This window comes from Euleptes europaea, chromosome 18 (genome assembly GCF_029931775.1).
Source record: "Euleptes europaea isolate rEulEur1 chromosome 18, rEulEur1.hap1, whole genome shotgun sequence".
In the NCBI taxonomy this organism is placed as follows: Eukaryota; Metazoa; Chordata; class Lepidosauria; order Squamata; family Sphaerodactylidae; genus Euleptes; species Euleptes europaea.
Genome location: NC_079329.1, coordinates 17,156,245 through 17,173,327, shown reverse-complemented (window position 1 = coordinate 17,173,327; position 17,083 = coordinate 17,156,245). Strand labels below are relative to the sequence as shown.

Sequence of the window (17,083 nt, the reverse complement as noted above, 5' to 3'; positions counted from 1 at the left end):
ACTATCATCAGCTTGATCTACATGATTTGAGAGAAAGGGATCTAAAAGGACCGCACGAATTTCACAATAAAATGGGCAATACAAGAGCATATAGTCAATACTTTCTATCTTCCCCAGGGCACATTTACACACCCCGGCAGAGTATGGAATTTTCTTATATCTCCCATACAGAATAGCAGAAGGGAGAACATTAAAATGGGCTAACATATATGTCCAGAGATGAGGCACAGTAAGACAGGACAAGTACTCTGGCATGGAATTTGATATTCCCCATCGCAGCGGTGAGCATCTTCCAGAAGCTAGACTTCTAAGTCCAAGGCATAGTCACAGCTACTGTCTGTATATTTAGGAAGTGTGTGACTTCCAGCAAATTTTGAAGGTTGGTCTCTCTCCCTTAGTGTATTAAGCATTTCCGTCCTCATTGTGCTGGCCAATGGCCGCAACAATAAATGTAAATGTAAATTTCCATCTTCACAGAGTTGCTATGAGTGAAGGCTATAAAGCAGCTTACTACTAAAGGGAGCCGTGACGTAAAATAAAAGGTGTTAATGGAAACTTCTTGTTTCAATCCCAGCAGAGGACGAGAGCCTGACAAAAAACGAGGAAGAGTTCCTAGTCCAGGAGAGCACGAAGAGGCAAAGGAGCCGTCTCCTCCCCAATCTGCAACCAGCTCCGTTTTCTCGCCAAAATGCCGACGGCCTGCTGGCCGTGAACAAACAGGCCCATCACAAGCAGGAAGCCCTCTTCCCCTGCCCTGAATGCGGGAAGAACTTTTCCCGGAAGTCGACCCTCACCAGACACCGGCGGGTCCACACGGGCGTCAAGCCCCACCAGTGCTCCGAATGTGGGAAGAGGTTCCTCCACAAATTCAACCTGGTGAACCACATGCGGACCCACGTGCGGGAGGAGCCGAGCCGCTGTTCGCTGTGCGGGAAGAACGCCCGGCGGCATTCGGGCCAGGCGGGCCAGGACAAAAAGATGGGGGGTTGCGAGTGCGAGCAGAGTTTCGGGGCGCAGTTTGACGTCGAGCAGAGGGTGCAGGAGAGAGAGGAGGTGTTCAGCTGACTTGAATGTAGGGGGAAGAAACGTAGCTGACTTGAATGTAGGAAGAAACTTAGAAAATGCTCTGAACCCCGGAGGGGTTGGCTTTCGTGAAGCAGCTGCCCTTTCTGATAATAAGGTAGCTGCCCTTAACACAGGAGTGATGAGAAATGCTACCAGCAGCTCCAAAGCTGCATGTTGTTCTTTCCTTTGGGCATTTGGTACTTGTGGAAGCCTATGGGGAGGGGAAAAGGACAGCAAAGTTCCAGTCGACATTTATAATACAATGGGATGTCCCTCCTGACGCCACTGTGAAGCAGAAATCTGGACAAAGATCACTGGTGTGTCAAATGCACGTGACGTAGAGATTTGAGCAGAACTAAATGCATGTGACGAAGAGATTTGAGCAGAACTGGTCCAAATTCCAGTAGCGGCAGTTTTGTTTAAAGAGATTGAATGGCATCTGTCCATAGACTGATTTCTGTCCGTAGGCAAGGATTTCCGCGAACGGAGCGTGATTCTCCCCCCCCCCCCCCCCCCCGTTTGTGATGCCCCTGGAAATCCCGTTCTTGGCGGACGAGGGGCAGGAACAGGATTTCAGGGGGCATTTCAGGCTGTCGTGGGATGGGGGGAGGTGGGGAAATCATACTCCTGGAGCAGGAGTCCTTGCATCTGTGGAAATGGCTTGTCTGGCTCCAACCCATTGGGTTTCCTTCAGGAAGAACAGGATAGCTACCGAGAATTGTAATGAGAGCAGCGAAAATGTAAGGTTCACTCCCAGGATTGTGAGCACTACATTAATGTTGGTAATCGACACATGGATGCGTGCCATCCAATCCTATTTTGGATCATTAATGATGAATTTCACTAGCTTGGAGGAAATCTCCAGGTAACGTGTGGTGGAATAACACCTCAGAGGCCTTCTGTCTGGTGCTTCCTTTACGGTGTTTTTTTTTTTCCCTTTAAGCATGGCATATTTGATATTGTACTGTAGATAAGAACTATTATACCGACTGTCGACTTTTTGTTGAGTTCCTTATTGAATAGTGCCTCAGTAAGAGGTGGAACAGTTTGAGAAAGAGCGTCTTCCATTATGGTTGTTTGTATTAGGAATCCCCCTACCTGTAAAGCTGCTGGGCATTTTTTCCCCTCGATAAATAATTTTTAGGGTTTCTTCTAAATACACTTACAAAGTACTGGTGAGGATCTGAAGAACCACAGTGTACGTTTCTGGGACCCAAGAAAACTTTGTGCTCATGATTCTCGAACAGTAGCTGCTTTACTGTGTACCAATTTGAACCCGTTTGTGGGTACCAGTTTGTGACATGGTACAGGATACCTGCCGTTCAAAGGAGAAAAATTTACAAGAATCCCACTGAAGTGGATTTTTTGGATCCCTGCCTCAAATTCTGGGCTTGGGTTTTTTTGTTCTGTTTTTGGTACATGTTTGTCAGAAGCAAGTTTCTAGTGTCAAGTATTCCAAGGCCTTCTACACTACCGTTTTTAACCCCCGTAATACGGTTGATACACCAAAATTGCATGTTTGGGATTTTGCAGCCCACAGCTGCATATGTACATTTTAGATTTTTTTAAAGAAGAAAAAAAGTTATGTTTTTGTATATTTTTATTAAAGCTTTATTTTTTGTAGTTTGCACATTAAAGTTTAATGTTGTAATAAGAAACTTTCGTTCCCTAAGTATTCTGTTGATCGGGAGGGAAGGGGAGTAGGGGATTAATAGTTCTTCAGTTTGTTACTGGCTTTAGGGTACATATAGCCCACCTGATTCCAACAGAACTGAGCAGATGGACTTGCTTAAAATATTTGCATGCCACTTTTCCCCTTAATGGTCTCCAAAGCAACTTACAACCAAATGATTACACGCACAAAAATCACATTTTTAATCATTCGGATCAAAAGACATTGGAATCTAATTGTACAGGTGTTGGGAGACGGATGCATGCTAATAGTTCTTCATGAGGTTGATTTTAATTTCAATTACCCTATAGCAGCTTTTAAAAATCTATAATAATAAAAGTGTTTGTCCATCAGTGGAAGGAATAACTAGTTAGAAAATAATGCTGTATGCCTCAAAATTGGCCATTGGCTTCAGAATGATCGTGGGAGGGGAATCAGAGCATCCTGGCCTATGTAGTCTCTAGAAATCCTCTCCCCAGTTTTTGCAATGGAAAGCTCCGGTTCCAGGTTCAAATCCCAACTCAGTTGTGCCGGTCAAGGCACCATATTGGCACTGTCTGCCTAAACTATCCTCAGAGAACTGTTGTGTGGAGAGCCATGTACATCACCCCCAGACACCTTGGACGTGCGGAGGGAATACTGCAATAGACAGGAGGGTTGAAGACCATTGAGTAATACAGCGAAGGCAGCTGTTCCTCTTACCACAAAGCATCCATAAGACACAGAGATTTGAAAAATAGGATTTTTGTGCATCACAGAAAAAGTTGCACTCAGAACTGAAAAATATGATTGTCCTATCTCCTGGGCGCAATGCAAAAGTTATACAGATGTTCTGGATAACTAACCTTTTAAATACAGCCTTGCAGCTGCCCTAGATTACCCCTCCTTGCATTTAAAGATAATAACCCCTATCATAAATGCAGCCTCTCCTTCTTAAGCGCACTCCAGCAGCCCTCTCTGCACAAAATCCTGCAACCCCCCCCCAACAACAAAACGCAACTCTTACCCCAAATACAGGGGATTTCCCCCACCTCTGTGCATGCACCACTCTGTTTTCCTTCCTCCCCAACCACTTTCCCAGATGGTTACGTTCTCAATGGGGAGGGGAAAGCCCTCTGCCCATGCCCAGAGGCCGCGTTCTCGCCTTAGCCTGGCTCCAGAGTGAAGTCCTGGCCCTGAGAAACAGGTCTTGGGTCCTCGGCCCTTGGGATTTATTCCTCATCCCCGAACAGGTGTCTCCCCCTGTTTCCCTAGCTATTTAGGCCTGTGACCAGGGCCGGATTTAGGTTTGATGAGGCCCTAAGCTATTGAAGGTAATGGGGCCCTTTATATGTCCAGCTGTCCTTTGTCAACAACAAATTGTCGCTGCTTTTTGCGTTGAATATGTGCTATATGGTAATTTATGGACCTAATAGGTATCTAAAGCCATTTGCTTTTTATCAAAGTAAAAATGTAGGCACCCTATATATAGAAATGAGTAAACCAGTGATATTTTAGGGAGCAGGCTAGCAGGCGGGGCCCATTACTTACATCATAGGAGCCTACACAACACAAAACACTGTTGCTGTATGTAGGTTTTATTTACAGTGGGTAGCCGTGTTAGTCTGTCTGCAGTAGTAGAAAAGGGCAAGAGTCCAGGAGCACCTTAAAGACTAACAAGAATATTTTCTGGCAGGGTCTGAGCTTTCGTGAGCCACAGCTCACTTCTTCAGATACAGCTAGAATGTGAAACCACACCTAATCCCATCATGCCTGCTATTCACATTGACATACTGTTAACATTTACATACTAATGCTTGTCTGAATTCACTCTCCTCTACTTAAAGACAGATGGATTCACATTCTAGCTGTATCTGAAGAAGTGAGCTGGGGCTCACGAAAGCTCATACCCTGCCAGAAAATATTTTTGCTAGTCTTTAAGGTGCTTCTGGACTCTTGCCCTTTTCTACTGTTGCTGTATGTAGGTTTTATTTGTTTTTTATCTTATATTTTGGAAATGTACATCCAGTTGTTCTAAAGCTATATGTATTTTATCAAAGTAAAAGTGTAGGCACCCTATATATAGAAATGAGCAAACCAGTACATTTTGGAAATGTACATCTTTTGGGGGGGGGGAAATATTTCTTATAAAAATTAAATTATAGCCTTATAGTTCACAGTGGGCAGCCGTGTTAGTCTGTCTGCAGTAGTAGAAAAGGGCAAGAGTCCAGTAGCACCTTAAAGACTAACACACATATTTTCTGGGAGGGTGTGAGCTTTCGCGAGCCATAGCTCACTTCTTCAGATACAGCTAGAACGTGAAACCACACCTAATCCCATCACGCCTGCTATTCACATTGACATACTGTTAACATTTACATACTAATGCTTGTCTGAATTCACTCTCCTCTACTTAAAGCAGTAGTTCCCAACCTTTTTTTGACCAGGGACCACTAGGACTTTTTTGTTCAGTGCAGGGACCCCAAGGTTCAAAATAAAAATTCTGAGAATTTGAAAATAAACTTTAATCATAACTGTTAGTTAAACATTAAACTTAGAATAAAATTTGAATATATATTTTTATAATAGAGAACTTTTAATTGAAAATATTAATGTATTATGGGTTTATAACTTTGTTTCGTGGACCTTAATTTAGTTCTCGCGGACCCCTGGGGGTCCACGGACCCCTGGTTGGGAACCAGTGACTTAAAGACAGATGGATTCACATTCTAGCTGTATCTGAAGAAGTGAGCTGGGGCTCACGAAAGCTCAGACCCTGCCAGAAAATATTTGTGTTAGTCTTTAAGGTGCTACTGGACTCTTGCCCTTTTCTACTGTTGCTGCATGTGGGTTTTATTTGTTTTTTTTATCTTATATTTTGGAAATGTACACCCAGTTGTTGTTGTTTTTCCTTAAAAAATTTTTTTTGGGGGGGGGGGTCCTAAACTACAGCTCGTTGCGCTTAGACGTTAAATTAAGGTCCGCAAAGCAAAGTTATAAACCCGTAATAAATTAATATTTTCCATTAAAAGTTCTCTATTATTAAAAAAAAAATCCAAATATTATTCTAAGTTTAATGTTTAACTAACCATTCTGATTAAAGTGTATTTTCAAATTCTCTGAGTTTTTATGTTGAACCTTGGGGGTCCCTGCCCCGAACAAAAAAGTCCTAGCAATCCCTGGTCCAAAAAAGGTTGGGAACCACTGCGTCTATCTCGTTGAGCTTAGACGTCAATCCAGCGCTGCCTGCGACGTCTCCCCACCCACTGCCACCGCCACGCCCGGCCGCCAAGCCGTGCAGCCGAACGGCGGCGCTTCGCGGGAAGCTCCAGCAGAGGGAGCTCGAGGCCCGGGATCAGCCAGCTGGCGGCGGCGAGCCCGGGCAGGGCTTCTCGCGCCAAGACCCCCAGGGGGCTAGGAGGCGTCCGGGAGAGAGCAGCGCTGCAGGTACGGCTCAGGTTGCAGGGACGTTGCAGGTGCGGCTCAGGTTGCAGGTGCGGCTCAGATCCGGGGTGGCGTGGCTGCAGAAACAAGGGCTCGGGGCCCAGGGATGGCCGGGGGCTCCCTCTGCAGCCTCATCTCCCCCCCCCCCCAGGGCCCTCGTTGCTGGGCTGGTGGGCGCGACCCCGCACGCAGCAATAAACGCGCTTCTCCTGCGCTAGCCTATGCCTCTCCCCCTGCATGCCGGCGCAGTTCGTTTGCACTTCACCGCGTTGCATTAAAGGCCCGCAGATCCGTGTTTCTTGTAATGTGTTTCTTGCACTGTACGATCTGGGTTGAGCCCTGACCTGGATGGCCCAGGCTAGCCTGATCTCGCCTAGATCTCAGAAGCTAAGGGGTATCTTAATAGATTTAACAATGATACTTTTAAATTGTATTAATGAATATATATATGGATACTCCTGGGGTTTTTTTATTGTTATTTTGTTCATTATTATTTTTTGTTGTTATAACAATTGTTATTTTTTTATGTTATAAAATTTAATTATATATATATATATATATATATATATATATATATATATATATATATATATATATATATATATATATATATAAAAGAAGAAGCTAAGCAGGGTCGGTCCTGGTTAGTATTGGGATGGGAGGCCACCAAGGAAGACCAGGGTTGCTGTGCAGGGGAAGGCACTGGCAAACCGCCTCTGGTCGTCTCTTGCCATGAAAACCCCCAAAAAAGGGTCGCCGAAGTCGGCTGGGACTTGACGGCACTTTACACACACACACACACATAATCGGGATTGACGTATAAGCTAAACAGGACAGTCATGCTAGGAAAAGTTGAGGGCAGCGGGAAAAGAGGAAGACCCGACAAGAGATGGATGGGGTCTATAAAGGAAGCCACAGCCTTCAATTTGCAAGATCTGAGCAAGGCTGTCAAAGATAGGACCTTTTGGAGGACTTTCATTCATAGGGTCGCCATGAGTCGGAAGCGACTTGACGGCACTTAACACACACACATAATCTATATGTGCGCACGCGCATACCCATGTATGTGTAAGTGTGCACATGTGGGTGGGATTCATATTGAGTGTCTGTTTGTATGTGCCAGTTGAGTGTACAGGTGCCTGAAGGCTGCGCTAAACAGCAGGTACCTTACTTAACCAGTGCCTGTGACTTTTCAACCTGACTGATAGTTTTATTTTCTTTAAAATGCTGACACCCCCCTCCCCCCCAGCTTTTCCTGACATTCAAACCAGCCCACAGCCAGCCTGCACACTGCAGACATTTGTTAATGTGTCGGCTCTTCTCTCTCTCTCTCTCTCTCTCTCTCTCTCTCTCTCTCTCTCTCTCTCTCTCTCTCTCTCTCTCTCTCTCTCTCTCTCTCTCTCTCTCTCTCTCTCTCTCTCTCTCTCTCTCTCTCTCTATATATATATATATATATATATATATATATATTAAGGTCGCCAAATTTGGTTGGATAGCCTATATGATTAGGAAATCTTGGGTAAGCCATATATAGGCTTTTTAGTTATAATCTTTAGCTTATAAGATTAGGAAATTTAGGTGAGCCATATATAGGCTTTTTAGCTATAGGTTTTATAAGATATTGCATAATTCTGTGATTCTACACTTTTTAATTTTTTTTTTACCATGAGTTAATTGATATTCTGGAAGTTTGGATTATTGTATTGATTCTATTTTTATTGGTCTCAGGCAGTATTAAATAAATTTGACTATACACACACACACACACACGTGTGTGTGTATGTGCATACCCATGTATGTGTAAGTGTGCATATGTGGGTGGGATTCACATTGAGCGTCGGTTTGTATGTGCCAGTTTAGTGTACAGGTGTCTGAAAGCTGCATTAAGCAGCAGGTGCCTTATTTAACCAGTGCCTTTTCAACCTGGCTGGTAGTCTTATTCTGTTGAAAATACTGACTCCCCCCCCCCCAGCTTTCCCTGACATTCAAAGCAGCCCACAGCCAGGCCTGCACACTGCAAATGTCTGTTAATGTGTTCACAAGTGGGATCTGAACATTGCAGGGCATCCCTTTTGTATGCACATCCCAGAAACACTTTTGTACCACTAGACCTCTTTCTGGGTGCAGTTCCTACACAGTTATAAAATCCTCAGTCCGAAGCAAGAGCTGCTTCATAAGAGCAGAGATGCGTCTGGTCGTTTTATGGGCTTCAATTCCTTTCTTATGCTCCATAATATCCCCATATTTGCTACTTTATGCGTGACTATGTTTTTTCTTCTGTTTACTTTGCAGGGCAGCAAGATATCTCAATTCACAGAAAAAGCATCTGCTTTAGTAGGTATGTTTTATCACTGGTGATTGTGGTTGCTGGTATAAAGTGAATAGCCAAGGTTGGGATGTAGTTCATTCGTTTGTTGGTCTCAGACTCCAGCATGATCTCATCCTCTCCCTCTTCGCTTTTTTGGTCGCAGCAGGATTGGCTCGCAGCTTTGTCAGAGTCGCCATGGGGGACCTGGGGCTGGGCCAGGAGTTCCACACCTGGCACCAGTTCAGCACCTTCATCGACGACTGGTGCGAAAAGCACAAGGTGCTCTTCATCGTCGCCAGCCTGAAGCCGCTGATCTCCCTGCGCCAGAACCCACTGCACCATCAGCCTAGCCTGGCGGAGATCCTCCGCTTCCGTTTTGTGCGCCTCATCTGCAAGCACAGCGGGACCTACGTGGGGCAGAGCACGGTGCAGCGCAACCGCCTGTAAGTGTGCCTTACTGGGGATGGGCTGTGGCTCAGTGGTAGAGCCTCTGCTTGGCATACAGAAGGTCCCAGGTTCAATCCCCGGCATCTCCAGGTAAAGGGACTAGGCAAGTAGGTGATATGAAAGACCTCTGCCTGAGACCCTGGAGAGCCGCTGCCAGTCTGAGTAGACAAAACTGACTGTGATGGACCAAGGGTCTGATTCAGCATAAGGCAGCTTCATGTGTTCATGTGCCTTGGGGTCTGGGAGGGGCAGGAAATCCTCAGGGACCAGGCCCTGTCAAGCGTTGCATGGAGCCAAATGCTGAAACGACAGCCTGTTGTGTAGGTCTGAGAATGTGAGCAGGTTGGCCCCCAGCTCAGGTGTCACCATGACAACAAGCCATGCAGGTGGCCTTAGGACACCATTTTTATAGCAATGGGAACTGATGCAATCATGTCTCTAAGGAGCAAAATATGTATGTCTGAAACCTTTGTGAAAACAAGACAGATGCTTTCTTCTTCAAAACTAGGAAGGGAGAAAAAAAATCCAGTTTTCCCTCAAACGAAACACCCAAACCCTGGTAGGCCTTCATGAATAAAGATCTACGTTTTGGCTTAAATTCATTTCCTTTGTACTTTGGAGTCCCACATATGAAAAAAAAATTACTTCTCCTTCCCTGGAAAAATAGAACAGAATTTCCTGGATATCCTCATATGATGTCTCTGAGGTCATCTGAGGATATCTGTTTAGGTTGTGCTGAAGGATAGAGATGTACGGTCGAAATAAAAACGTGTGTGACCCATGCAAAATTCAGACACGCTTTTCTGAATAAACCCTACACAACTGCTTAATCCTCTTTGCCTTTATTTACAGGAACACTATCAAAGGTAGATCACGACGGAGTCCAGTAGAACCTTAAAGACTAACAACATTTCTGGCAGGGTATGATCTTTCGTGTGCCACAGGTATCTGAAGAAGTGAGCTGTGACTCGTGAAAGCTCATACCCTGCCAGAAATGTTGTTAGTCTTTAAGGTGCTAGTGGACTCTTGCTCTTTTCTACTACTACCAAAGTGGTAATCTGTTTGCCATTTTTAATAAATGTGAAGGTTTGAACAAGAGTAGATGGCTTCAGATGCTTTCCGTTTTTCCTCAGAGGCAGTGTACACGGTAGTGGTGGTTGGGTCGTTGTGGGTTGAAGGTTTGGGCAAGCTGCATGGGCTGCCGCCTAGTGCGTTCCTTTGCCAAACAGCCTTTAAAAACAATCTTCCCCCTTGCAGCAGTGAGAAAATTGACTGCCCAGCCTCCATCACGCTGCGCCTAGGCCCCAAGAAAGACCGCTTGGTGGTGATCGAGGCCAACCTGGAGCACAATCACCGCCTGTCCGAACTGGAGTTCGCACTCCACTTCAAGCGGCACCAGCTGAGAGCCAGCCTGGGGCTGCCCATCCGCATCACCAACAGCATTTCCAAGCGCTTCCTGTCGCCTGATCTTATCTGGAAGATCGAGGATTACAGCCGAGCCAAAGACAAGGGCATGTGCGAGCTCTTGGCTGTCCTCGACGGACTCTTCAAGGCAGACGCGGGCGCCAAAGTCAAGCTGGTGTTCCAGGAGGACGTAGCGATCCTCAACAGCATCTTCCTGGCCACCTCGCGCATGCGTGGACTGGTGCAGCGCTTCCCAGCTCGCCTTTTCCTGGAGCGTGCTGCCTTCCTCGACGAAGACTTCGAGCTCTATACAGTGCTGTGCCAGGACGCCAACGGGCGCGGGCGGGAGGTGGCCTATTGTCTCGCACGCCAGGGGCTGCCTGACCTTCTCATATTCATTGTGGCTTCGTTGGTGCAGAGTGCCCCGGACATCAAGCTGCAAGTGAAGGTGGTTACAGTCGGGGCTGGCGTGACAGGCCTCGATGCTGTGGAGGAGGTGCTGCCGTGCGCCCGGGTGCAGATCTGTCGCCTCCAGGCCTTGGAGGCGCTCTACCGCAAGGCCTGCGAACTGGCTGTCCCCAAGGAAGACCGGATCCGCAACCTGCTGCTCAACCTGGCCAACGCCGACTCGCCGCGGGTCTACAGCCAGTACCTGAGCGACCTCGAAGACGTGGCCCCGCTTTCCTTTCTGCAGTACTTCCTGGAGCGCTGGCACCCCCACAAAGGGATGTGGGTGGAGTGCTGGGCCTTCGAGAAGCACCGAGAGTGCCTCTTCCTGGACCACCTGAGCATGCACCGCCACAAGCTGCTGACGGCGCTCAGTCCCCCCATGACGCTGGCTGCCGGCGTCCAGGGTCTGTTGGATCTTCAGGCCCTCCATGTCGAGACCTCGACGCTAAATGTGGCGCCAGTGGTCGAACTGTACCGGACTGCCTGCCTGCCTGCCGGCACCGACCTGATATGTGAGGAATTAGACCTGGTGCCCCATGCCCACTACGAGCTCAGGGACACTCCTGATGGGTACCTCCTGGAGGGGAGCACCTGCTCTTTTCTGGTGAGCCTAGACCTGACCGCTTGCAGTTGCTCTATTTACATGGCTCACCAGCTGCCCTGCCGACACATCTTTGCTGCACGCCTTTGGGCAGGGGAGCCCCTCTTTGACCCCCGCCTGCTGCCCAGCTCGACAGATGGACATCGAAACATTACAGGCCCGGAGGAGTGCTGACCACAGCACCTGTTGGACTGATGACTGCTCAAGACAGGTGCGGTATGCATCGAGTGATGGTTCGCTGACCTGGTCGCCGCCTCAAAGAATTGTCAGTCAGGAACGAGGGAGATACCCTTTCGCTGAACCGCCTAATTTCTTGGGTTGGCCCAGTCTGGGATTAGTGGCAGGACTAGCTGCTGACCCAGCCATTCCAATAACAGGTATTGTTCACCTGTCTGCACAAGAGACTGCTAAGATCTATCACATTATCACTGCCAAGGTCTAAAACCGGGTTGTCACAACCCACGCCAGTTAGTTGAGAAAAGGGAACAAGAGGAGGTTCAGTGCAAAGTGCAGTCCTTGCTTGCTCACATCTACGGGGACTCGGTGGAAGCTCAGGTTCTGGATTTGACTGCTATTCTGCAAATCAAAAGTCATGAAGTTCTTCATCCAGGAAAGCAAAATTCTTCAAATGTCAGTGAATAGAATTAAGAGGCGCTAGCTTTTTCATGAGACCTTGCCCTATTCCTGCTACAGCCCTGCTGTACATGGGTTTTGTGCATTTCTGAGCAGAGTTACACTTTTCTAAATTCACTGAATTAAGTGCCCTGGTAATCTTTTATCCAGACCAACCGAAATATCACAAAAAGGTGTGCAAGCTTCTGAGTTCTCCAGAACTCTTCATCAGCTTAGACAAAACGTTTTCTCCCCGCCCCATTTTTAAAAACATCCAACCTGATGAAGAGTTTGGAGAACTGAGAAACTGTCGCATCATAAGAATATAAGAAGAGTTCTGCTGGATCAAACCAGTGGTCCATCTAGTCCAGCATCCTGTCTCACACAACGGCCAACCTGTTCCTTTAGAGGTCCATCAACAGGGCATAGAGGCCGAGGCCTTCTCCTGACGCTGCCTCGTGGCCCTGTGATTCAGAGGTTGACTGCTTCTGAACATGGAGGTTCCCCTTAGTCATCATGGGTAGTACCCACTGATAGACCTATCCTCCATAAATCTGTCTAATCCCCTTTTAAAGCTGTCTACGCCTGTGGCCATCGCTACATCCTCTGGAAGCAATTTCCACATTTTAATAACTTGTTGTGTAAAGAAGTATTTCTTTTTGTCTGTCCTGAATCACTGTATGATAATTTGATTGGTCCAGATAAGAAGCATTGGGTTGGATCCAGCTCATGGAAAAAGAAGGGGTCCCTTTTGACCACCCAAAAAGACTGTGCTGGTCATCATGGGACCTGCATGTACAAAAGGCATGTAGAATAGGGACTGTAGTAAAGGAAATAATTGGGTGGGATTGAGTGAAGCAATTAGCTGAATCCAACCCATTGCATGGCTTTTGTTTTGGAGTTTGTCTTCAAACCAGTGGAGCAAACCAGTGGATGCAATCTGTGCCTCATATCAGTTCGAGCACTTAAAAAACATACACAGTCCCAGGAATAAGCTGTGTGTCTTAACTTTAACATAATGTTTGAGAACCTGATCTAATAATAAACCCACTGATTTTGTCTTACTTGGTTGCTTGTACAAATTCTGTCCAATGTACTTTTCCAGAGTGCAGCCTAAGCAAGGCAAGTGTGATTGAGGTTAAAGAACATTGATGCATATGTTAACAAATGGCTATATAAAGGAAATGTAATTCTAAATCAAGGGCCCCTCTGGGTGCCATCGTGCCCACCAACAACTTTTCCAGTGCCTACCAAGTATTTTTTTTGTTATGGTTTTTATTTATTTCTGGTTGGGGTAATTAAAGAAAAAGAAAGTGTTCTTTCGAAATTGAGCAGGGCCAAGCGGGGCTTTTGCCTAGCAGGATTTCTGATTGGTTGTTGGAGTAGGGTTGCCAAACTCCAGGTACTCCAAAATTAGCGTGCTGTAGTTAGCTAGCAAACCAAGGAACAGCATACAATTGCAAAAGAACAAAAATTACTTCTTTATGCTACCATAAGCATATAAGAGTACAACCAACTTTTGGTACAGACATAAATAATGTCAACAATAATACAATTGGCCACACTACAAGGAAAAGTCCTAGAATGTGACTAGGAGCATAACTTTCTTTCCTTTTATTTTCCAAGAGGTAAGGAGTGATGGAACAGTCAACAGAAGCCCGGTTTCCTTTCTGTTTCGGCTTGTACAAACAGCCTTCCTCAGGGGGCCAACGCTAGCTGTAAATTACATTGCTTCCGCGTTGGCCAGGTACTAGCTGGAGATCTCCTGCTATTACAACTGATCTCCATCTGATACAGATCAGTTTACCTGGAGGAAATGGCTGCTCTGGCCATTGGACTCTATGGCATTGAAGACAGACTAACACGGCTACCCGCTGTGAATTACTTTCCAATGAGTAAGCCCCGCTGACTGGACTTGAGTAGGATTTAGAGTAGACCTGCATAAGATTGCGCTGCTGATCACTTTTTGTTTTATATATATAAATTTTATATATATAAATATATATATAATATATATAAATTTTATATATATAAATCTTGTACGGCCCCCGAATGATGTCAAAGATATTCAAATGGCCCTTGGCGGAAAAAAAAAAGGTTCCCCACCCCTGCTATAAGTGGTCGCCATCAGTCGGCTCCGACTTGATGGCCCTTTACACGCAACAAGACTACATTTCCCAACATCCTCCGTGAAAAGGGTGGCCCAGACAGCTCAGGAACCGTGCGTGCTGCGTCGCCGCTCGGTCTCCAACATTAGGCCTACATTTCCCAGCATGCCAGGGAAAGGGGTGAGGTCGCCTTTTAAAGACGACGCCTCTCTTTATTGGTCCCGTTGGGCAGGCGCCGAGCGCGTGACGTCGCCCGCTCTGTCAATCAACGGATTTCGCGCGGGAAAAAAAAAAACCGTTCGCTTGTAAGGGGAGGGAGAGACGTCGAGGAGGCAACGCCAGGTGAGCGCCAGGTAATGCCCCACGTCCCTTGCAGGGGCGTCCTGCCCCACGTCCCCCTTAGCGTCTGGGGGGTGGGGGAGAGTTTGCGGGAGTGATCTCCCGTGTGCGAGAGGGAAGGAAAATGGCGGGAATATCACGTCCTCCTCCTCACCTGGATTCTGCCCCTCCCCCTTCCAACTGCCCCTTTTTCACGCAGGAAAGCGAGGCCCTCCCATAACTACACCTGGACCTTTTCTCCCAGGTGAAGAAGGAAGAAAGTGGGGGGGGGGAGAGACACCCCCTTGACCTCTCCTCTTTCCCCAACTGATGATAATGTCTTACTTGATGCTTGTCTTCTTTATGTTGTTATTCGCCCACATTTGCCAAAGGTATAAAACTAACCAATGGGCCAAGCAGCTGTCATCTAACCCTCCATAACCCAGAGGGAGCCTTTTCAGACAGTTTTGTTGGATGAAAGAATGAGATAGAGATGTAATTGGGGTGCGGGGGGAGATTACAGAATGTATGCCACAATTGGTATTACTTCTCACTTGATGAACAATAAAAACTTCACCTGACCTACTTATTCACAGTGGGCCGCCGGGTTAGTCTGTCTGCAGTAGTAGAAAAGAGCAAGAGTCCAGTAGCACCTTAAAGACTAACAACAGTATTTTCTGGCAGGGTATGAGCCACAGGTCACTTCTTCAGGTATCTGAATGTAGAAAAGGGCAAGAGTCCAGTAGCACCTTAAAGACTAACAACAGTATTTTCTGGCAGGGTATGAACTTTCGTGAGCCACAGATCACTTCTTCAGGTATCTGAATGTAGAAAAGGGCAAGAGTCCAGTACCACCTTAAAGACTAACAACAGTATTTTCTGGCAGGGTATGAGCTTTCGTGAGCCACAGATCACTTCTTCAGGTATCTGAATGTAGAAAAGGGCAAGAGTCCAGTACCACCTTAAAGACTAACAACAGTATTTTCTGGCAGGGTATGAGCTTTCGTGAGCCACAGCTCACTTCTTCAGATACCTGAAGAATCTTTTTAAAGAGCTTGTCAAGTATCTGAAGAAGTGAGCTGTGGCTCACGAAAGCTCATATCCTGCCAGAAAATATTTTTGTTAGTCTTTAAGGTGCTCCTGGACTCTTGCTCTGACTTACTTTTGAGAGCCTTTTTGAACATGAGGCCCAAAAAAATGCATTTGACTTCTCACACGTCTTGTTTTTGTGTGAATGTTAATGTGACCTTTTCTCATTTTAAAAGTAAACAACTGTGAGTTGTTTAGGACTGTGTTTAGGACTGGCATGTATTAAGAAGAGGGAAGACTTCCAAATTAAAACAACAACACACAAGCAAAAACTGGAGGTTGCAAAATCTTTGTGCATTGCAGTGCCTTTTGAGATCCCTGTCACTGAGGACAGGGCAGGGTCCCCAGTGAAGAGTCTCCGTTTTCCTCAAGTGACTGGCAACATTTTTATGTGACTGAACATAACGGAGTGTAGTTAGAATACTGTTGTGGTGGGGGCTATATCCGTTCCCAGCGACCAAAAGCAAGCCTACAGTTGCTTACAACTGTTCTGGTGCAAAATAAAAATCCAAAAACAAACCAAAACTCACATCATATCTTTTGTCGAGGCCAGCTATAGGCTGTTACCGCACTAGGCATTCCCAGCGATGTATTAAGAGTTTGGAAATGTTATAAAAACTGTTCGCACTTTCTATGTATTCCCTCCGATGTATTAAGAGTTTGAAACTATTATAAAAAATACTGTTCGCACTTTGGCCCCTTTAGCTGTGAAGACGTCTTCCAACCAGTTTTTAGCCGTGTCATCCAAAAACCCTTTTAAAGTGATATTTTTTATAACATTTCCAAACTCTTGGTACATCGCTGGGAATACCTAGTGCGGCAACAGCCGTAGTGTCACAAAAGAGTGCCCAAGCTTTTGAGTTCTACAGAACTCTTCCTCAGGCTGAATGTTATGAAATAAAAAAAGAGGTGGTGGGAGAAAAGTGACATTTCAGGCCATAGTTGTAAAGGCCTTTTCTTGCCAACATCTCTGGGCTCTATTCCAGCTAGCAAGTTAGAACTACAGTGGCGCCTTTGGTATCGGATTGTACCATAGTTCCTCTGAATAATGCTGAGAAATAAACTTGCTTATTTATGTACATAGCCCCATCTTGGGTCCCCATTTTGGGTCGGGCTGGAGTGAAAGAATGGTAGGAACTAGCTTTATTTAGGTAGCCTCTGGTTTTGGAGTATCATGGATACCTGTTGCATAGTGCTAGTGAGTAAGAGGCTCAGGTGTAATGGAGAATGAGGTTCCTACAACTTCAGTAGTTGCGTAGAAGAGGGAATTTCTGCACAGGCAACTTTAGCCAATCTTTTTTCTGCCTAACTATTAAAGGTGCCGGAGCTTAATTCTCTTTTCCATCTAATGGCCTCACCAGTGATGAGAACAAATTTCCCTTGCATATGTTATTTTTCATATTTCTTTTTAAAGAGCTTGTCAATTACATGCAAACACAGCTCTGTAATGGTTCCCATAGTCATACGATATACTTCTGTGAATGAGTTGCAAGAGAAAAGGAGAAAAAATATGTGCAACCACAAAAGGCCTTAATCTACACTAGTGACTGTGGGTATGGAATTGTTGAGGATCGCCACGTCCTCCT

At 46.0% G+C, this 17,083-nt stretch overlaps 1 protein-coding gene across 1 annotated transcript; it reads left to right on the top strand.

Moving 5' to 3' along the window:
- Positions 1-8,650: 8,650 nt before the first annotated feature.
- On the top strand, positions 8,651-11,544 carry ZSWIM9 (zinc finger SWIM-type containing 9). The gene is made up of 2 exons (XM_056863046.1): positions 8,651-8,911; positions 10,173-11,544. The coding sequence occupies exons 1-2, from the start codon at positions 8,664-8,666 to the stop codon at positions 11,542-11,544; spliced, it is 1,620 nt and encodes a 539-aa protein (XP_056719024.1). The 5' UTR covers positions 8,651-8,663.
- Positions 11,545-17,083: the final 5,539 nt, after the last annotated feature.